The 23,109-nt window shown below is 43.3% G+C and overlaps 1 protein-coding gene across 1 annotated transcript; it reads right to left on the bottom strand.

The window, feature by feature from the left end:
* LOC308661052 (acyl-CoA (8-3)-desaturase-like) lies at nt 1–22,228 on the bottom strand (the record flags this gene model as incomplete). Its single annotated transcript, XM_081315762.1, has 12 exons — nt 1–52; nt 757–882; nt 2,297–2,376; nt 5,276–5,372; nt 7,304–7,401; nt 7,885–7,961; nt 8,513–8,570; nt 10,782–10,910; nt 10,999–11,100; nt 11,789–11,986; nt 15,710–15,820; nt 21,980–22,228. The coding sequence occupies 12 exons, from the start codon at nt 22,226–22,228 to the stop codon at nt 1–3; spliced, it is 1,377 nt and encodes a 458-aa protein (XP_081171888.1).
* Between the last annotated feature and the right edge of the window lie 881 nt (nt 22,229–23,109).

Raw genomic sequence — 23,109 nt, 5'->3', positions numbered from 1 at the left:
TTATCCGTGCAGATATGCTTCAAGCCAGGCATCTCCAGAGACCTTAAGAGATCTGTAAGACAGTGTACAGTTCTTTCATTATACAGAGGGGAGACAGAGTATGTATCACAATCTTTCAACATCTTTGTTACCCCCTTACATTCCTTTGATCGCCACCTCTGTACACAGTGATCTGTATACATGGAGAGTCTTTTCCCACTGCAATTGGGTGAGGGAAAATTTCCACTCGTGTCACAATGATTGCTTCCCAAATGTGAAGGAACAGGCATTCTGACCATCACTTCTCAAGGACAATTCTAGTTTTGCCCTGACCACTAAGATAATGTGAGAATATATGTTGTTTTTCATTCCCATCAGAAGCATAGCTGGAGGATGCAAAGGACCAGATCTCAGATTCTGGAATTTCTTGTTCTGGTAAATCATCTGTTTTAAATCACAGTCTAAAGATGATTTGTTTCAGTAAGACTTCAAGATCATAGAGCCATTACTTTCTGATTGATTTATCGTGCTACTGCAGTTCTTATTATCAGGTATCTACTGCCTAGCAAAAGTCCACATTTCAAGGAGTTGCCTTTATTATGCACCTCACAATGAAACCTGGGCTAGGTGTACTTGATCTGTCCCCACTATATAGACCATGTCCTGGAGACATCAATTTAACTTTGATTAGTTGTCCCTTTAGCTTCTTCAGCCGATTAACTGTTTACCCAAGCCAATTACTCTTTTTTGTGGTCATAAAATTCTTGCCATATTTACCGCAGAATGTCTCCAAAGGCTGTAAGGAGGGACTTGGTCTGATAGGAAATACCATACTTGGCACAGAGGGATTTCACAAGAGGAGCCACTTTACTATAGTTGTGGCGAGGCATTGTGGGGAAAAGGCTGTAGAAAAACAAAAAAGTTTATTTTTTTTAAAAAATAAAGTTGATTAAAAGATTTATAGACAAAATAACTAAACACAAATGAATAAAGAAAAAAGAAAGAAAACAAAGAAGAGCTCCCAATTTCACATTGATCTCTGACTCTTACTCTATGCTACAAAAGTCATTTTTTATTATCCATTTTTTTTCTAATCATCAAAACCAGAAATCATAATGCATTTCTCCCACTTTATGCAAAAGATCTATAAGAGGTTTCCAGTCAGCCATTAATGTAGATGCTGGGTTTTTGTTTTTTTTCTAATCGATGAAGTTAATTTAGCCTATCTCCACAGGTTTCATCATCTTCACCAGCCATTCCTTCACAGTGGGTAGTGACTAGCCTTTCCATTTGGGGGTATATAATAATCTCATTGCAGTTGTCAAATATCTAACAAAATGCACTAAAACCTCTCTAGGGACATTCCTCCATATACTACATCTGTAATTTATTCTATAAATTTTATTTACTTCTGCCTCCCTGTCTTCCTCTTCCAGATCCAAAAAAAATTGTCAAAACTTTAATAAGTTACTCTGTAATATTTTCACTGGAATGTCTGGACAGCTCTAAATCTCAAACAGAATTCTTTCTCTCTCAATTCCATTAAACAAATTATCCATTTTTTTGCGTTGAATTTTTGTCTAAAATTTCCACTCAGTGATTAATTTGTTTTACATCTCTCTATATATTTTAACACCAACTTTCATCTCCTAACTTTAGAAATATTTCATCCATTTTTTTTCAAAAGCATCCATTTTATTTCCCATCTGATAAAATGTATTCTCTGATTGTTGAAAAAAAATTATGAAGTATATTTTCTGTAGTTGCTGGCTGTTCTGGCGCACCCCTTCTGCCCTTTGTTGCCATTTTTCTAGTAGCCATTTTTTCAGAAAATGTCCCAAGCATATAAAATAAAGAGACAAACCACTTTGTCTTTTCCCCCTTTATTTTTCCTTCATTTCCTTCTTTCAGCCATTTTCATTTCAATCACAACAAACATCATATTGGCAACTAAATCTCCTAGTCTGTCTTTACCTTATATTTTTTTCTGTAGAATCCCCCAACTCTATGCATTCTTTAGAGAGCAAACATTCATGTGCTGAGCTATTCTCCTTAACTGACTTAGTGAAGAATGTATTAAAGCACTTTCACCAAAAATAATTTTTTTTAAAAGACTGTTTTTGTCCATTTAAAAACTTTCCTACATCTTTGCTTAATTAAGCTTCTTGCAAATAGTTCTTGAACATTTAAATAAAAATCTGTCTTGGTTTTTTTAATAATCTCAAATGGAGGTTAAACACACTGCAAGGAGTTTTATCTTTGCCAGAGACATTTATAATTAATTATAAAGTAATGTCACCTTAAGGATTTTACTTACTGGTGTTCAATCTGGAAATTCAGATGACCAGTGAACCAGTCATTGAAAAATGACTGTTCCACATTGCACGTTGCGTTGAGCTGTGGGAAAACAAAGAAATAATATTTTTCCTTGTTTCACAAACGTATACAATATTTCCATTCTGAAACCACACTAATTTTTATTCCAATGGAACATCTGAGCAAAATAACTACCTGGAGATCTGGATCTGTTTTATCTCTCACTAGCATTATTTGGTTCCACAGAAGCTAGGTCTGTATTTTTTTTTGCTATTATTTGCATTTATTATTTGCTATTATATGCATTTATTACTTAAAAAATGTTTTATTCCCCCAGCTTACCAGATTCTAGGAGGCTCACAATTCTAAAACATTCAAACATATCCCAACATAAGCATAATATTTTAAGACCCTAGCAAATCAGTGTCTATTAAAGAACAACCTCACCCACTCCCCTAAACCTGATAAAAAAGAACTGCTTTCACAGCTCTTCAGAATGATAAAAAGATCAGAGCTAACATTAGTTCAGAGGAAGGATGTTCTAGAGCACGGGTAGGCAACCTCAGCTCTTTTATGACTCATGGACTTCAACTCCCAGGAATTTGGGAGTTGAAGTCCATGAGTCATAAAAGAGCCGAAGTTGCCTACCCCTGTTCTAGAGTGAAAGGGTTGTTCCTGAAGCAGCCACCCTCTACCTCCCCAATCTTTGGGTTATGTCTGTATAGGTACCTGCTGCTTCCTCTTCTGGTTAGACTATGCAGAGTGGACACACCCCATGTGGAACTTATCTGATTTTAAGCAATACCTCCACTCCCGTGTTTAAGCCATACTATTGTATTTGCCCAAGAGAAAACATGCTTTGGCAATCTCTATCCCTCCCTCCCTCTTCCTTATATGAAAATTGAATTCACCTTAAGGCAAGAACAACTCACCCCAGTTTTAATATATACAAAATCTGACCGGGTTTTGCCGCCAACAGTGCAATCTGATGATAATAGAGGGCTGAATCAGCCCAGTAGGTACGGTACTGGTTACTACAGGATAGTAATGCTCCTTCTCTTCCAAGATTTTAGGGGCCTTTGCCTAGAGCTACTCTTTTCTGAAAGAGTCAGTGAGTCTGGATTGTTCAAACCTGGTTCTCTCACTGGACCTACCTCCTAGCATCTAGAGAGCAGTTGCTATTTGCGTGTTCAAAACAAAATCCCGTATTGCAAAGCAGAAACCTGCCTGTCTCGCTATACTATAGAGTTCTCTAGAACCACCAACCTCTAGATAAAAAGTCAGAATAGAGAAGTCAGCAAGTAAAGGTTGTAGATGGGGACCAACCAGCTTCAACTCAACTCTGGCAAGACAGAGTGGCTCTGGGTTTTTAGCAATCCCCCTGGACTGAGTGGGTGCACAATTTGGGGGACCTCTTAAGATTTACAGCTCTTGCTCAAGGAGCAAGTGGCAACCATGGTTTTGGGGGCCCTTGCACAGATTGGTTTGGTGTGCCAGTTGTACCCTTTCCTTGACTGGGATGCCTTGCTCACTTCCTGCTTAGATTACGACAATGCATTTCTATAAGGAGTTCCCTATGAAGGCCACCTGGAAGATACAGCTGGTCCAGAATGCACTGGCATTTGCAGTGATAGCTGCCCCTTGGTTTACCCATGTAATGTCTCTTGTTAAGCAAGCTTCATTGCCTCCTGGTTTCCTTCTGGGTGCAATTCAAGGTGCTGGTTATCTTTAAAACCCTATATGGCACAGGGCTAGGTTATCTGCAGGATCAGCCCCTCCCTAACGATATCTACCCATCCTGCCAGATTAGTCAGGTTGGGCAGGCTCCTAGTTCCTTCCCTTAAATGTTGCCATCTTATGGGATCTAGGAAGCACGCCTTTTCCATGGTAGCCCCTTCCATATGGAACATCCTTCCCCTTGAAGTTTAGCAGACTTCTACCCTCCTAGCTTTCTGAAAAGCACTTCAGACTCAGCTTTTCCCCAAGAATGGGGAGGGGGCGAGGTGGATGAGATTTAATGATGGACTGCAGGTGCCAGGTTTTTAATATTTATGGTTTAAGTAGATGTATGTATTATGTATTTTTTATTATGGACGTAATTTTAATTATTGGCTGCGACCAACATAGAGGTAAGATGGGTGGCTGTATAAATGTTATAGAGGAGTGTGTGTGTGTGTGTGTGTGTGTGTGTGAGAGAGAGAGAGAGAGAGAGAGAGAGAGAGAGAGAGAGAGAGAGAGAGAGAGAGAGAGAGAGAGAGATATCGAGAGAGAGAGAGATCAAGTCCTGAATTCTTTCCTCTTGCAATTGACAGGAACTGCATAATATCCAAGATGATTACAAGCATTACAAGTTAATAAAAATCATTTGGTGGGCATGAAGAATAGCAATATATGAGCTTCTTGTGTTATTGCATTCTTTATTCAAAAAGGGAATTATTCACTACAGCCCCTTTATTCTTTCCAAATGTTTTCTCTAGTTTTAAAGACAAAAAGAGGCTAGGGAAAAAAATAGGAAAAGAAAAACTTTTCATCCCTGAATTTTTCCATTTCCCCCCTGACATTTTCCAGCTATTCCCAAGCCTTTCCATCTTTAATCCCAACTCTCCAGGAGGTACCTATATTAGAATGATCAAAAATTTGCCTAAATTGGATCACTTTTTAAAAAACTACTTCATGGAACACAGGATTTCAATCTTTCACAGTTAGTTTGTATTTTCCTTGTGTTTTCTGTGGTTGTGTTGTTTTGTACCTGCTGGTGGTTAATTTTAAATTACATTTCTCCCAGATGTTTCTTTTAGATGGAGAGACTGCAGAAATACATTTGGAAGGAATGAATTAATTGCATGAATTGAAAGACTGCCATATTGGGAAAATATAAGATTCAAACCTTTCTCCTACCTCCAATTTGGCATCAGTTTTCCAAATTATTCTATGATCAGTCTCAAAAATCAATGCTTTGAACAAGAGGAAATAGACTTACCTGGGTAGATACCCAGTCCATGTTTGTGTCATAGTCAATATTCATTGGAATGTGATTCATTTGTGAAACCCAGATAAACCAAGCTGCTTCCAGAAATCTGCAAAGTCCAATATAGTGTCAAATTATTTTTTTTGCTAAGCACCCTTTCACAGAAGTATTTGAACATTAAAGATGGAATGAAACAGTTTGTTATAATGAATGCAACATACATTGTATGTTTGACTTTCCAAAAGTTTTCAGTAAAGCCACTGAGCAATGTGCCACTTTGGAGTAAGGTGATCATCTGTCACCAGGGAATCAGATGTCATCCATACATTGATAGTACTCCGCTAAATATATTAATCCTTGACTGGCTGAATGATGTTGTCAAGATTGGTGACTAAATTTCTAATTTAGAATGTCAGTGGATTAAATTCATCATAGAGGAGAAAGAAAGTTTTTCAATATTCAAAACAATTTAAGACCGATGTTATTTGGTTGTAAGAAATGTATATTAGGGTTATGGATCAAAAGTATTTATTGAATTTAAGATTGGGTACGCAAGCTCCTAATTAACAACAAGTTGATTTTTCTTAACTTACTACACATAAAGGGTACTTAATTGGATTATAAAAAATTTTAATTTTTTTTTTCATTGGAGATTGGAATGGTGTTTTAGACGTATAGATGGAAAAAGCGGGGTTTTTTCTTTTTTTTTTTTAAGCGTGTCATGAGTCATGCTAGATTGCCTAAATTTCTTTTTTATTTGAACTCAAGGATGACCTGGAATTGTGAGACATTTGGTGTGATACATGCAAGAACTATTTTTGATCATAGTTCAGTTTGGCTGGAGATTAATAAGGTTAATAGAGATAGGCGCTCTTGGCGCGTAATTGAGAATTTGTTTAGAAATTAGAGGTAAATACTAGATGAAAGTGTTTTTTTTTAAAATTAATATGAATAAGGATTGGGACTAAGAAATTTCATTTAGCATTTGAGTAAAGCTCCTTTTCTGTTTCCTTCTTTTTTTTTGTCTGTAATATTAATATTGTTTGTAATCATTTTACATGAGCTAGAGGGTGATAGAATTAATAGTTTATTGTAGATAGCATATGGATGCTTATGTTTGTTTTTTGCTTCTATACCCTGTATTTAGCTCTGGGAAGTCGGGGGGGGGGGAGGGAGGGGGGAATGGGGGAGAGGGATAGGGAGGGTTAGATAGGGGTGGGGGAGGGGGGATTGATAAAGTTAAAATGTACTGTAAAACTTTTTAAATAAAAAAAATATTCAGTGGAATGTGAATCATTTGTGTAACCCAGATAAACCAAGCTGCTTCCAGAAATCTGCAAAGTCCAATATAGTGTCAAATTATTTGCTAAGCACCCTTTCACAGAAGTACTTGAACATTAAAGATGGAATGAAACAGTTTGTTATAATGAATGCAACATACATTGTATGTTTGACTTTCCAAAAGTTTTCAGTAAAGCTACTGAGCAATGTGCCACTTTGGAGTAATGTGGTCATCTGTCACCAGGGAATCAGATGTCATCCATACATTGATAGTACTCCGCTAAATATATTAATCCTTGACTGGCTGAATGATGTTGTCAAGATGTTTTCCCAGTGCCTACAGGCTGTGGAAGTTTCAGGGCGGGTGGGGGGGGGCAGACTTAACCTCAGTCCTGACAAGACCAAATGGTTGTGGGTACATGGACTTTCTAATTCTGGGGATTTTCTGCCTGAGGTTCTGAATGGAGCTGAACCTCTCCAGATGTAACTAGTGCACAATTTGGTGGGTATCCTGTATGCTCAGCTCCTGCTCAAAGAACAAGCTGTTAGTTATACTTTGTTGTTAGACTAGGAAAGCTTTTACACAGGTTTATCTTGTATACCAGGAAGGCCTTCTCAGTTATTTATGCCATAGCTGTCCTTGAAAACCACTTGGAAGTTTCCAAAGGTACAGAATGTGGTCATATGGCACTTCTGGTTCACGGATGGTATTGTCAGTAGTTGATAATTATTTAATAAAAAAATTAAAGTTGGTGTTACCTGCTCAGCCAGTAGAATGCCATAAAAGTTTTAAATTCCATAATGGGTAAGTAGATAAGGATGACTCTTATCTGGTAAGTGATAATCAAGGCTAGATCCTATTTCAGAAGAAACAGAGAAAAGATAGTATTTTCTATAAGTAATCCTATGCTACAATACTTTGTGTAAAATAAGCTCCCACTAGCAGTATAGGCTTTTGGAGAATGGGGAGTAGGCAATAGTCCACACTCGAACTATTTCACTCCAAGCATAGATGTAAATACAGCTGACTGGGGCAGAGTTGGCTAGTGGGACATACCATGCTAGATCAGCTGCCTATCAGCCAAGGGAGAAAAATATGATGGAAGTGGGAGGGCAGGCAGAACAATGGGATAAACAACACCAGCCCCCCTCCCCCCAAACGCTTGTCCTATCCAGATTTTGTTTCATCTGAGACTGGGAGTAACTAAAGTATTCTAGGTTTCACTTCTGTCAAACTGGAGCTGATCCAAAGTAACTGAACAGAATTTCCAAAACATGATGACATGTAGAAGGTCTGAAACAAAACATTTTTTCCTCATTTCCTAGATAGGCATACTTACCACCCATTGTTTGCGTTTGATGGTAGAGTGGTATATGGAGATTTGGAAGAAGGGAACTATTAAAAGCGGTGCCACTACTGTTAAACAAGGAAAAAAAAACACTTTAAAAACACACATACTCATCACCCTTCTGCCTTATTTCTTCTGACCAACTTATAATTACTATATTGCATCCTATACTTTCTCCTTATTTGGCTTATACTTCTGTTCGTATGTCAGAACTATGTTATTTTCATAGTTCAATGTAATGAATTCAAAAACTAATGTTTCAGCAGGCAATAAAGTACTTATTATTGTATCTTTTCCTGTTGTGATAATTCAGCATCTTTAATTTCTCATATCAAATCAATCTTTATAAATCAGCATATAATTTGTCACCTTCTTACTCTCCATTTCTGATGTTATCTTTTGTCTTTATTCCCAAATTCTTATGACACGACACGATCAATTCTCATTTTCATCTTGGATCCCAACATATAAGTCTTCTCTGGTTATCTTATAGCTTTTGATTTGCAAATTCACTATTTTAGATGCTGTAACCTATAGCTCCGTTCTACAAATCAGGACAGGCAGTGCAGTTACTGTAAATAATGGATATATGGTATTTTTCTGTGACAGAGGTACTTACTGAAGAAGTACTTGTGTTGGTAATTGTAAGGCATGAACTTCTTTTTCTGCAATCCAAGCTATGAAGAAAGGAACATTAGCAGTTCATTCAAGCAACAGAGATTTATTTCCTCATGCTCCTTTCATAATTTATGTGTGACCCATGGACTGTGGTCAGCTGTCTAATGTGAGCAGGGCCAAAATGTTCAGATGTTGCGTGTTTGGAGGGGTAAAACAGATGCCTTAAATTTTGCAGAGGTTTATTGCACTCTTTTAAGACAACCTTTTTCTACGTAATAAAGCTAAAATATTATTTTTGTTCCTAAAAATCTTCATAAGTCCACAATATCGTGTTTTGTCTCTTGGAATGATACAACAGAGCCATCTGCTATGACTCCTGAAGCCTTCAGGCCAGGCAGGAAGATAAAATTTTTTACTGTTTGTATCTATCGGTGCATGAGTCCTACGGGAATAGGGCGGTATATAAGTCAAAATAATAATAATAATAATAATAATAATAATAATAATAATAATAATAATAATAATAATAATAATAATAATAATAATAATTTAATACAGAGGATGAAAAGATAAATATCTTAATTAAGACTGAGGTAATACATAGATATTATTGTTACTATATCTCCTGTTCAAGGAGACCGCTTAGATGTTTTTTTATAACCTGCCTTTGTGATCTCTAAGCACAATTTGCAGACTGGTTTGTTATTTTGTATTGTTTTTGAATAACAGAATAAAAGAGTTGGAAAGGACCTTGGAGGTCTTCTAGTCCAGTCTCTTCTTAAAAACTTATAGTGTTGGAGGACTGACAACTTCTGGAGGCAAGTTGTTCCACTGATTAATTGTTCTGTCAGGAAATTTCTTAGTTCTAGGTTGGTTCTCTCCTTAATTGAATGGCTGTGGGTGTTTGCACTGCCAAGATCTGGAAATAATATTCCACCTTTTATCTTATTTGGGGTATCATTTCACCCTTCAAGGTTAGTATGCAATCTGGAGGTCTACCTGGACTTCGAGCTCCTGACTGAACAGCACGTGCCAGCTGTGACTAGGAAGGTCTTTGGAAAACTACATTCGAGGCACCAATTGTGCCCTTTCCTAAATCGGGGGGGGGGAGGGGGGAAAAGAACCTTCAGACAGTCACTCATGCCCTAAGCATCTCATAGCCTGACTACTCCAAAGCTATCTACATGGTGCTGCCCTTGAAGAATAGAGAAGATACTACCGCCCTGAGTCCTTCGGGAGAAGGGCGGTATACAAATTAAATTAAATAAATTAAATAAATAAATACTTTAAGGCTGCACAGCTGGCAATTTTAACTGATCCAGAATGTGGCAGCATAAGCAGTAATGGCCTTGCCTTGGTATGCCCATGTAACACCTCTGCCTTGCAAGCTGCACTGCTTGCTAGTTTGCTTCTGAGCATGATTCAAAATGCTGGTTGTTACCTATAAAGCCCTACATAGCATAAGGCCTGGCTACCTGAGGGACCATCTGTCTCCTATAAGATCTGTCAATTTGGCATGTTCCAGGTTCCTTCAAATAAACAATGCCACTTTTCAGAACTCTGGAAGTCTGTCTTCTCTGTAGCAGAGGTTGCCTTCTGGAACGAGGCTTCCCCTCAAGATATGGATGGCCCCTACTCTGCTGTTGTTAAGAAGGGTTACTGGTGATCCCAAGCCTTCGGTAAGGGAGACCTCTCACTTCATTGCACTTGACATTTTTATCTTTATTTTATTGTTTTATTTATTTTATTGTAATTTGTTTCATTATTGTGAGCTGCCCAGAGTCCTTGAGAATTAGGTGGCATAAACGTTTAATACATCATGATCACGATCATCATGAAGAGAGAAAAAAAGACAGACTTGTAACTAAAAGTTGCAGCCTTACGCACGCTTCACGTAATATCTCAAACTCCATCTTTGTGACCAATCCTTGCATTTACAACTTTTGCAGGTCTATAAAGCAAAGGAAAACTGAAGCAAAATCGTAAGCACAGCTTCAGTTTTATTTAGTGGCCACTCTGTTTAACAAGCAGGTTGCTGGCTCCAATAGTGAGATCCTAAGGACTATTGTGGTTGCTAAATGAGGACTACCCGTAACAATAAATAAAAAGATCCAGTAAAAGTAAATCAAACACATTAGGTTTAAAAGAAAAAGTAAAAACAAGAAAATGGTTTAGCAAATACAAAACACAGATAATGAAGATTTATTGCCTTCAGTGTCTTCTAGCTCTTCTAAAGTTGCTTTTCAAAAATGTGCACTCCATAAATGTACCTCTCTAGCTAGTTTCTTCCCTAGGGCAAATGCAATGGGATGCATGTTGAGATCAGGGTCTTTACGAAAGCAGTTCGGTTTGGCATGATGCTGGAAATGCAAAGTATTCCACCAATTGGCTGGAAATCCCTAGAAGAAAGGAGATAGAAGAACAAAGCAGACTTTAACCTTGTATGACAACAAAAAGGAAAGCTTCCCTAAAAGCAAGGACACTTACTTTCAGTAGACTTAAGACGATCCTATGGGCAAGATGGTTCAACTTGGATGTTTTAAAGACTGAAAGATGACCCAAATCATGTTGGAGCCAGGACATTTGGACCTGAAAAGAAAAACTTTTTTAAAAAATGAAGTTAATTTCATATACTGTACAATTCAGAACTAAATCAATACATTAAACACATTTAAAGAACAAAGGGAGGCTCAGCTAATCTCAATGTACACATAGTTGTACTTTGACAATAAAGGTTCATTTCATTATTTCATTTCATTTCATTTCAGGGAGCTATTCATGTTAAATAAAATAAGATTCTGTAAACCTGCAACTTTTAATCTGTTGAAGAGAGGTTTGGAATGTAATCGGTCCCTGTCTAGGAATTGCATTTGGATCATGGACTGTCTATTTAATGGCCAGGATTGCTGTGACTGAGGGATGCAGTCACATGACATTGCACTTTACAACCGTATCACTTTAGGAATGGAAATTCCGGTCCCAATTAGCGAAGTTAATCAACTTGTAATATGTGACTTCAAAACAATAACCAGGTGCCAACTATACTGCCGTTAAATTGCAAAGCTGTGTAGAAATATCCCAGATGCTAAGATTTTATGTTATGTGACATAAAGAATAATGCTGTTGCAGTACAGAAAACCCCCTCCCAAATCTAGTGTTATTGTAGTTATTTGTCTTGTGTCTCACTTTAGGGAAATGTGTGAAATACTTTAAATCCTTTAAGACATATATAGAAAAAGATACCAATTCTTATTATATGACAAGGTCCATACCATACCTGAGCAGTAGTAAAAAATGCAACACCCGTGAAGAATGGTATTGAAGATGTGCCAAAATACCAGACTGTCAACCAAGCACCGATATCAAGCAATATAACATGAAGAAAAATCAGAGTGAAAAACACGGGATTTGGTGTCAGAAGTCCTATTTTTTCAACAGTGGACCGCAATTCCCTGAATTCTTTGGTAAGCAATTGCTGTGGGAAAATCCAACAAGTAGTCATTCCAGTTTAAAAATTACTTAATCCCACAATCATACATTACATGGCTGCAAATATGAAATGTCAGCTACAAAATGTGATTCCCCAGGCTTTTAATTTGTATTGTTTTAGATTTTGACAACCACCTTGATGCTGCCTACTTTGTATGGTGTGTTTATTTCATTTTGCATTGTATTATATTACCGTATATACTTGAGTATAAGCCGAATTTTTCAGCCCACATTTTGGGCTGAAAAAATCCACTTCGGCTTATACTCCAGTGAACAAAAAAAAAGAACTGTCTCTTCGTTCGGGCCAGGCTGCTGAGATAAGGGAGCGGCAGAGCCTTGCAGAGCTGGTAGAGGTGGCGGCAGTCCAGCGTTGTTTCTCCCCCTCATGCGTGCCTGTGTGTGTCAGACCCACGGGAATGGCTGGTAGGGAAGCGGCATTCCGGCATTCCTCCCCTTCCTGTGTGTCGAGCCCACGGGGCTTGACACACAGAGAAACGCAAATGCCGGACTGCCGCCACCTTTACTAGCCATTCCTGCGGGTCTGACACACACACACGCCGCCGGGCTCGGCTCCTCGGCAGGAGGGGCAGCCCCCGCCGCGCCCCCCTCCCCTCCCGCAGCGCCGCGCCGCCGCCGCTTCCTCCGGGCAAGTCGGGGGGGCTTGCGGGGCGAAGGCACCGGCCGGGGGGCAGGCAGGGCGGGAGGGCGGCCGCGCAGCTCAGCGCCGCCCCGAAGCCACAGCCAGCCGCCGCCGGCCGCGTCCTGGCGGAGAGAGCCTGCCCTGCGGAGCGCGCTCGCTCGCTCACTGCCTCGCCCGGGACCAGCGGCGCCGCCCCGAAGCCACAGCCAGCCGCCGCCGCCCGCGTCCCGGCGGAGAGAGCCTGCCCTGCGGAGCGCGCGCGCTCGCTCGCTGCCTCGCCCGGGACCAGCGGCGCCGCCCCGAAGCCACAGCCAGCCGCCGCCCGCATCCCGGCGGAGAGAGTCTGCCCTGCGGAGCGCGCTCGCTCGCTGCCTCGCCCGGGCTTCGGGGCGGCGCCGCTGGTCCCGGGCGAGGCAGCGGGCGAGCGTGCTCCGCAGGGCAGGCTCTCTCCGCCGGGATGCGGGCGGCGGCGGCTGGCTGTGGCTTCGGGGCGGCGCCGCTGGTCCCAGGCGAGGCAGCGGGCGAGCGAGCGAGCGTGCTCCGCAGGGCAGGCTCTCTCTGCCGGGACGCGGGCGGCGGCTGGCTGGCTGTGGCTTCGGGGCGGCGGCGCTGGTCCCGGGCGAGGCAGCGGGCGAGCGAGCGAGCGTGCTCCGCAGGGCAGGCTCTCTCCGCTGGGATGCGGGCGGCGGCTGGCTGTGGCTTCGGGGCGGCGCCGCTGGTCCCGGGCGAGGCAGCGGGCGAGCGAGCGAGCGCGCTCCGCAGGCAGGCTCTCTCCGCCGGGACGCGGGCGGCGGCGGCTGGCTGTGGCTTCGGGACGGCGCTGAGCTGCGCGGCCACCCTCCCGCCCTGCCTGCCCCCCGGCTGGTGCCTTCGCCCCGCAAGCCCCCCCCGACTTGCCCGGAGGAAGCAGCGGCAGTGCCGGGAGGCGCGGCGGGGGCTGCCCCTCCTGCCGAGGAGCCGAGCCCGGCGGCGTGTGTGTGTGTGTGTCAGACCCGCAGGAATGGCTAGTAAAGGTGGCGGCAGTCCCGCATTTGCGTTTCTCTGTGGGCTCGACACACAGGAAGGGGGGGAATGCCGGAATGCCGCTTCCCTACCAGCCATTCCCGTGGGTCTGACACACACACGCACGCACGAGGGGGAGAAACAACGCTGGACTGCCGCCACCTCTTCCAGCCCTGCAAGCAGAGGCGGCGGCAGTCCAGCGTTGTTTCTCCCCCTCGTGTGTGTGTGTGTGTGTGTGTCAGACCCGCAGGAATGGCTAGTAAAGGTGGTGGCAGTCCGGCATTTGCGTTTCTCTGTGTGTCAAGCCCCGTGGGCCCGACACACAGGAGGGGGGGGGACGCCGCTTCCTTACCAGCCATTCCCGCAGGTCTGACACACGCACGCATGCATGCATGAGGGGGGGAAACGCCGGACTGCCGCCACCTCTACCAGCCGTTCCCGCAGGTCTCACACACACACACACACACACACACGCACGAGGAGGGAAACAACGCTTGACTGCCGCCTCCCTAGCAGACCTTCCCTGCGGGATGTGCTGCCAGGAAGCCTGGCAGCCTGATGAGCGGACCCTGCGAACCGCGGCTGAGCCAGCTCCAGGATGCTGCCAGAGTCAACGAGCGGCTCGTGGTGGCACAGAATATAGATAGGTATGTTGCTAAGAAGGGGCCAAGCTTATACTTATACTCGGCTTATACTCGAGTCAATAACTTTTTCCAGTTTTTAGGGGTAAAATTAGGGGTCTCGGCTTATACTCGAGTCGGCTTATACTCAAGTATATACGGGTATACTGCATTGTATATAATGACTACTCCCAGAATTCGGAGCCACAACCCAAGATATACTGGATAGTACCTGGTTGCAGAAGGCCAAGACAAATAATTTGACTGCACAGTCTTACTCTGTTCTGATTCCTCTTAATCTTTAAAAACAGGTCATCACATAGAAAATTCTCAATGACAGAGTTTATTTATATAGCCACCCATCTCACACAAATGACTTTGGAGGGCTTACAGGATTAAAAACAAACAACATCCCCAAACATAACTCTTTCTCCTGCTCAAGGATGAATGGTTAACTGTTAACCATCAATAGCAGCTCAGCTCATCTTCCACCTGATCTAAATACCTTTGGAAACAGCCAGGTTTTCAGTATGTTGTAAAGGCTAACAGGTCATCCAAATGTTGGGGGGGAGGGGCATAGTGTTCCACAGAACAGGTACTGTCACTGAGAAGGCATAAGTCTGGGATCCAACAAGATGACATTGCTTAATAGAAGAGCACCCAGAGCATGCCCTTTTTACTATATCTCGGGCAGAAACAATAGGAGAAAGGATACTGCCTTATGCAATGGAGAGCTTTACAGATGATGACCAATATCTTGAACTGTACTTGAAAGCTTAAGGGGGACTAATGTAGTTCTCAGAGAAGCTGTGTTTCATAAGTATAACACTAAAGAAAGGAGACAACCTGCCCATTTTGGATTAGCTGCAGCGTCCAGATACTCTTCAAAGGCAGCCTGATGGACAATCAGGCAAAGAAAAAAGGGTGAGGTATATTAGCTTTATCATATTTTGTTTCATGTGGACAGGATTGATGGTCTCCCATCCACTAATCCTTGTTTTATCAGTACTACATAGAAGTAGTCCTCAAGTTACGACCATTCATTCAAGGATATTCAAAGTTACAAAGGCACTGAATGAAGAGGCATATGACTAGTTTTCAAAGTTCTAGCCATGACAACGCACTTGGAAATCAGTTTGCATTTATGACCAGTTGCAATGTTCTGCAGTCATGTGATCATTGTTTGTGACCTTCCCTACCGGCTTCCCATAAGCAAAGTCAATGGGGAAGCAGGCAGATTGGCAAGTCTCGTCTAATCACTGCCTTTCTTTGCTTTCACTTACCACACCCACTTCTTGCCCTTCACTTGCATGTACCACACATCCTCTTTCCCTGGCCTCACACAGATGCACTCAGAATTCTGATTTTAATCTTCTCTGCACTGTAAAGTATTTTTTTTAAGTATAGAAATGTATCTGCACTCCTCATTCTGATGTCTTACACTCACATTTTTGCTGGGCTCAGAACTTGGTTGATCATGTGCCAGTTCCCCTATCAGCAATGAATTCAAATACTTGCTTGGTTGAGCCTTATTCAGGTGAAATGCTGTGAATGCATCCTGTGAGAGAAAAGTTACAATATTAAGCAGAATGAGAAACACCGATTTAAACGAAAATGTGAAACGTAGTCACAAAGAGGTTAAATTTAAAATAGTGGTATACATTTTTCAATCAGTGTCCACTGATTGCATCCAGAGTTTGAGCGGTAAGCTAGGAGTCATTATTCAAAAATTAGTACACAAAGTTTTGGTTTCATTCATATTTAATTTGAATTAAAATGATATAATCACTGGTATTTAATAATTTTTAATTAATTTTGGCTAAAATTTTCTGAGATCTTTAGAGACTGTATTCAAGGCTTTGGTGGACACATGGATCTCAATTTGAGCACCTCATTCTAAAACATGTCCTGCAGCGAAAGCATACATAAATTCACGGTTAAGAAATCCTAGCTGTTATGGTCATACATGTTTGAAAAAGGATTTGGAAGAACTCATTTAGCTTGCCACCATTCATTTAAGCCAGTTTATTTTTTCCACTCACAAAAGTACTAGTAGCTGTTTAAAGAGTCATGTTGATTTAATAAATCACCTCTTTAAAGCAGCCACAACTTTTTTTAGCTTACACAGAAATCTGAAAATAATAAATCTCTTTTAATGAATGATAGAAAATGCTCTGCAACCACATCTTTGTTACTGTTGGCTCCATTACTTGGTATGTGTGTGTATAAGTATGTATGTATGTGTGTCTGTACACACACAAGCTTAATCATTACTAGTAACTTGAATATCTAATTTGCTAATTTTAAGAAGTTCAGCCAAATTCTTCTATTGGTCAAATACTTTCCTATAATCATATGTGATTATGTATCACTTGGATTCAAAAGCAAATTGCTCTATCTCCTTTCCTAAACAGCCAATAAGAAAGCTTTTAAAAAACTAAAGAATATTTTCAGTGTAACTTCTACTCTTTCAACATAGGCAAACATCAGCACTGTCATCTGAACATCTTGCTGATAAAGTATTTTCTATTAGAAGTAAATCACATTGCACTTTACAAAGTTTCTTCATATAGCCAATACTTTTACCTCATGTGTTATGTATTAGGAAATTAAAATATGTACTCTGTAAATTTTAATCAAGCAGTCAAAAATACTTTATCAGTAAAATCTTCAAATATGGTCAAACCAGTCTTGGCATTACAAATACTGGGCATCATTCTGGAGCTAAATAATTTAAAAATATTCCCTACAAACACCACACCTAAGACATCAGCTTATCCAAGACCATTTGCAAAATAGAAGTGATAATGGCACATCTTACATTGTGATCATAAACATTTTTATTAAACCTTACTCCTAGATTTCAATGAATTTTATATTCATCATACGTGCTGTGAAGCTAGACTTAACTTTCTAAAACAGCAAAGCTATTTAAAGAGTGCAAACAGACTATACATTAAAACAAAAATTATAAAATAGCATTTTAATGAAGAGAGCTGACTCAAATAACTTGTCAAACTTGTCAAACACCAGTTAGTAATTTGATTTGATTTGATTAAATTTATATGCCGCCCTTCTTCCTGAGAACTCAGGGTGGCTCACAACCATAAAAATTAAAAAACATAAAGTAATTTTTTAAAAAAAGAATTAAACAATAGATGCAATAATTACGAGACAATTTAACCCAGTAAAAGCCTAATTAAAAATCGTAGTCAGTCCAGGCCTGCTTGTTGGAACAACCAGGTCTTCAGGTCACGGCAGAAGGACTGAAGGTCAGGGGCTGTCCGCAGTTCCAGAGGCAACTCATTCCAGAGGGTCAGTGCACCCACAGAGAAGGCTCTCCCCCTGGGGGTCACCAGCCAGCATTGCCTGGCCGACGGGAGGTTGACAATGGCAGCAGGTGGTCTCGCAAGTACCCCGGGCCTAAGCCATGTAGTGCTTTAAAGGTTATCACCAGCACCTTGAATCGCACCCAGAGGGTAACCGGAAGCCAATGCAGCTCGCACAGGAGTGGTGTAACATGGGAGTATCGAGATACTCCCATAAGCACCCGTGCGGCCGCATTGGTGGAGCAGTGGGCTAATGCCTCCTTAAGTAACACCAGCTGCCTGCAATTAGTGTAGGTTCGCATCCCACCAGGCTCAAGGTTGACTCAGCCTTCCATCCTTCCGAGGTAGGTAAAATGAGGACCCAGATTGTTGGGGGCAATTAAGCTGACTTTGTAATAATGCCACTTGGGGTGTGTGTGAAAGCCCTAATAAGCAGGCATATACTGTACATAGAATGAAGGCTACTGCTAAGCTTGTAAGCCGCCCTGAGTCTTTGGAGAAGGGCGGGATATAAATGGAATTAAAATAAAATAAAAAATAAAATTTTGCACCAGTTGAAGCCTCCGGGTGCTCTTCAAGGGCAGCCCCATGTAAAGAGCATTGCAGTCATCCAGGTGAGAAGTGACAAGGGCATGGGTAACTGTGCACAGGGCATCTTGGTCCAAAAAAGGGCGCAACTGGCGCACTAGGCGAACCTGTGCGAAGGCCCCCCCTGGTCATCGCCATTAGATGATCTTCTAAATTAAGCCGTGAATCCAGGAGGACACCCAAGTTGCAAGCCCTTTCTGAGGGGGGCAATACCTCCCCCCCATCAAAAGAGATGGAACTTGTTGGACAATACGAGATGCCGGTATCCACAGCCACTCGGTCTTGGAGGGGTTAATTTTAATTTTTAATTTAATTTTATTTTATTAGATTTATATACCGCCCTTTCCCGAAGGACTCAGGGCGGTTTACAGGGCATTTTAAAATCACACCAATACAAAATACAAAAGTTAAAAGACAATTAAAAAGATTAAATTATCCCTGAAAATAAAAACCCCAGTTAAAAATTCTCAGCCTGGGCCAGAGAGCTCAAAGAGCCAAGTGTTCAGGTCCCAGTGGAATGAACGAAGGTCAGGGGCAGTCCTGAGCTCCACGGGTAGCTGGTTCCAGAGGGCAGGCGCAGCCACAGAGAAGGCCCTCCCCCAGGGTGTTATCCGCCGGCAATCTTTTACCGGCGGCACCCTGAGAAGACCCTCCCTGTGCGAGTGCACTGGACGAAGGGAACTTGATGCTGGCAGCAGGTGTTCCCTCAAATATCCCGGACCCAAGCCACTCAGGGCTTTATAGGTCATCACCAGCACCTTGAATCTCACCCGGAGGGCAACCGGAAGCCAATGCAGCTCGCGGAGTAGAGGTGTTACATGGGAGTATCAGGAAACCCCCATCACAACTCGCGTGGCTGCATTCTGCACCAGTTGAAGCCTCCGAGTGGTCCTCAAGGGCAGCCCCATGTAGACAGCGTTGCAGTAGTCTAAACGGGAGGTCACGAGCGCATGAGTGACTGTGCGTAGGGCATCTCGGTCCAGGTAGGGTCACAGCTGGAGCACCAGGTGAACCTGGGCAAAAGCCCCCCTGGTCACGGCTCCTATATGATCTTCAAAATTGAGCCGTGAGTCCAGGAGGACGCCCAAGTTGCGAGCCCTATCAACGGGGGGGGGGTAACACCTCACCCCCCATCGTTAAAGGTGGAATAGTTTGGTTAGCCCGAGATGCTGATATGCACAGCCACTCAGACTTGGCAGGATTGAGACGAAGCCTGTTTCTCCCCATCCAGACCTGGACCGCCTCCAGGCAACGGGACATCACGGCGAGGGCATCGCTGGGTTGGTTCGGGGTGGAGAAAAAAAGTTGGGTATCATCAGCGTACTGATGATACCCCACCAAGAAACCACGAATGACCTCGCCCAGCGGCTTCATATAGATGTTGAACAGGAGGGGCGAGAGAACCGACCCCTGAGGAACTCCACAAACGAGAGGCCTCGGGGTGGATCTCTGCCCTCCCGTCAACACCGACTGCGAGCGGCCCAGGAGATAGGAGGAGAACCACCGTAAAACGGTGCCTCCCACTCCCAGCCCCCTGAGACGCCGCAGTAGGATACCATGGTTGATGGTATCGAAAGCCGCTGAGAGATCTAATAGGACTAGGACAGAGGAGCAACCCCTGTCCTGAGCCCGCCAGAGATCATTCACCAGCGCGACCAATGCCGTCTCCGTGCTGTGCCCGGGCCTGAAACCCGATTGGTATTGGTCCAGATAATCAGTTTCCTCCAGGAACAGAGGAAGCTGATGCGCCACCACACTCTCAACAACCTTCGCCAGAAAGCGAAGGTTGGAGACTGGACAATAGTTATTTAAAACAGCCGGGTCCAGGGCAGGCTTTTTGAGGAGGGGTCTCACTACCGCCTCCTTCAAGGCGGCGGGGAAGACACCCTCCTTCAAAGAAGCAGTTATTACTGCCTGGAACCAGCCTCGTGTCCCCTCCCGAGCCGCATAAACCAGCCAGGAGGGGCACGGATCCAACAAACAAGTGGTGGAGCTCAGCCTCCCCATGATCCTGTCCACATCATCAGGGGAAACAGGATCGAACTCAGTCCAGATAACATGCTCAAGACCGTCCGATTCCTCCACGTCAGACTCCGCCCAGTCAGAGTCCAAACCGGCCCGGATCTGAGCGATTTTGTCCGTCAGATGATGACTAAACTCTTCGGCCCGTCCCTGCAAGGGATCCTCCCTCACCTCCTGGTTAAGAAGGGAGCGAGTCACCCTATACAGGGCAGCCGGGCGATTATCTGTGGACGCGATGAGGGCGGCGAAGTAATTAGCCCTCGCCGTCCTCATCGCAGCAAGATAAGACCTTATAAAGGTTCTTAACTGCAATCGGTCAGATTCGGAACGGCTGGACCTCCAACCGCTCTCTAGACCCCGTCTCCGACGTTTCATCTCCCGGAGCTCCACAGAGAACCATGGAGCCCAACAGGATCTGCGCTGGGTCAGAGGTCGCAAGGGTACAACACAGTTGAGTGCCTCAGTGGCCGCCCTTTCCCAGGCATCCACCAAGGCATCAGCTGGGCTGTGAGCGAGGGCGATAGGTATAGACCCAAGGATGATCTCACCCAGCAGCTTCATATAGATGTTAAACAGGAGGGGGGAGAGAACCGACCCCTGAGGCACCCCACAAGTGAGGGGCCTCAGGGTAGATCTCTGTCCCCCTGCCAATACAAACTGTGAGCAGCCAGATGCCTCCCACTCCCAACCCCTTGAGCCATCGCAGCAGGATACCATGGTCGATGGTATCAAAAGTAATTAGTTTATATGAAACAAATTTTGCCAAGATGACACTAATCCTGGCTGGGAGACCATTTAAATAAACCTTTAAAAAGATTATACTGAGAAGGGAGAGATAGTATAGAAACCACTCAAATTTGCAACAAGGGGGGAATGCTGGTATGAAAAGTCCTGGTTATGAAAGCAAAACCATCTGTATCTTCAAGGAATATTTCTGGGCACTATTCCTCAGTGAGGAACCATTCCTAAAGGGAGCAACCTTATGAATCCTTGAATTTCCCAATGAGCTCTGTTTTAAGGAGGATAGGGAGATAATCAAAATTTCTCTTTCAAATTTAAGTTTAATTTAGAAATTGAAAGAAATCTGTAAATTTCTTTAGAAGATAGGCTCAAGGTCCAAAAAGATTGTATCGAGATCCCACAAAGTGATAATACTGCTTTATTAGTAAGACCACACTTGGAATACAGCATCCAGTTCTGATCACCACCATACAGAAAAAATGCTGAGGCTTTAAAAAGTGCAGGGAAGAGCAACGAAGATAAGTAGGGGGCTGGAGGATAAAGCATAGGATGAACAGTTGCAGGAATTAATCTAACAAAGAGAAGGATGAGGGGTTGACACGACAGCAGTCTTCCAATATTTGAGAGGCTGTCAGAAAGTGTGTGTGGGGGGGGAAACAACCTATTTTCCCAAGCACGTGAAGGCAGAAGCAGCAGCAATAGATGGAAAGTAATCAAGGAGAGAACCAGCCTAGACAAGAAGTAATAAACGGAAACTTATGAGAGATCTAACCGAGAATCAATGAGAAATTTCCTGACAGTGAAAAGCAACGGAACAGCTTGCCTTCAGAAGTTGTGGATGCTCCATCACCGGAGGTTTCTGAGACTGGCCAGCCATTTGTCCAGAATGGCTTTCCTGTTCGGGCAGGGGTTGGACTACAAGACCTCCAAGGTCTTTTCCAACTCTGTTATTCTGTATTCTTTCGGGATAGGTGACGCTTTTGGCAATTCAGATCTCCCCCTGCTCAACTAGCACTCTGAGACGTAGCTGTACTCACCGTGGCATCCTGCCCAGCGTAGTGGGAAATCACCCTGGAGCCCCCCGGGTGCCGATTGTAGAAGCTGCTGATATCGTAGACCTTCCTGTCAATCACAAGCCACTTCTCCTTAAGATGAGGCTGAATCCGTCCCGTGCGCAGACCGATTTCTTCCCACGTGAAAAAACGGCGGGAACAGATTTCGCTCCCGTTCGCCTTTTTCTCTCCCCCTCCAACCTCCACCCCGGTATCCTGCAGCGGAGGAGCCATTTATCCCAGAGGGTTAAATTCCGTGCTTCTCCAACGGGGAGCTCCTAGACGAAACCACAATTCCCAGACAAGGCAGCTCGAGCAGCTCAGCAACAGAAAGACAGAGCGCGCTCAATCAAGCCCCCCCCCCTCGTTCTGGAACTCTCTCTTCGCCACTTGATTGGTCCGTCAAGCTGCGAGAATACACCGTTGGCTCTCCGGCGCCACTCTTAATTAGCGCTGGCTTCTTACTTTATACCACAATGTAACCGAGCCGCCTCCGTACATTTGATTAACACTCCCGCCCCTGGCGTGCGTTCCACCATGCGAGTCCTCCTGGGTTTCTTCCGCCTCAGCTATCAGACTCAGCACTTCTTTTCCTTTCCAGAACCTTTGGAAGAATCATCTCTCCCCCCCCCCCCCGCATGGTGCAGCATTTATTTCATGATTCATTAACAGTCTTTAAATACTGTCTAGTAATCTTCTCTGAATGGTTTATTTCATCAGGCTGGCACCTTAGGTCAAATATATTTTGGTGTGAAAAATACATGTCGTAGGGTAATAGGCTTAGGGTTAATAAGTCTCCAATGCCCCTATTTATTGTCTTTAGACTGGATGAAACGTAGCCCTGTCGTTTATAATAAAAAAAAGATGAGATTTCTCCACCATTATTTTGAGAAGTGAAGAATTCATTAAGGGTTGCCATGCCCAATTTATCTTCCATGATTCTGGGAACAAGAGTTAGATGTAATAAATCCAGTTCATTGTCCCATAGATGTGCCCAGACGGAGATGTGTTTTTGCCTGCAGGTAGGGAATGAGGAGGCTCTGCCCAGATGATGTTATTCATGCGGGGGAAGAAGTAATATTTAAGATAACTTAAATATGTGTTATCCTGAAGTG

Source organism: Vipera berus (assembly GCF_964194415.1).
Source record: "Vipera berus genome assembly, chromosome: 1".
Classification (NCBI taxonomy): Eukaryota; Metazoa; Chordata; class Lepidosauria; order Squamata; family Viperidae; genus Vipera; species Vipera berus.
Note: the sequence above shows the minus strand (reverse complement) of the source record. Positions and strands in the feature narration are given on the sequence as shown.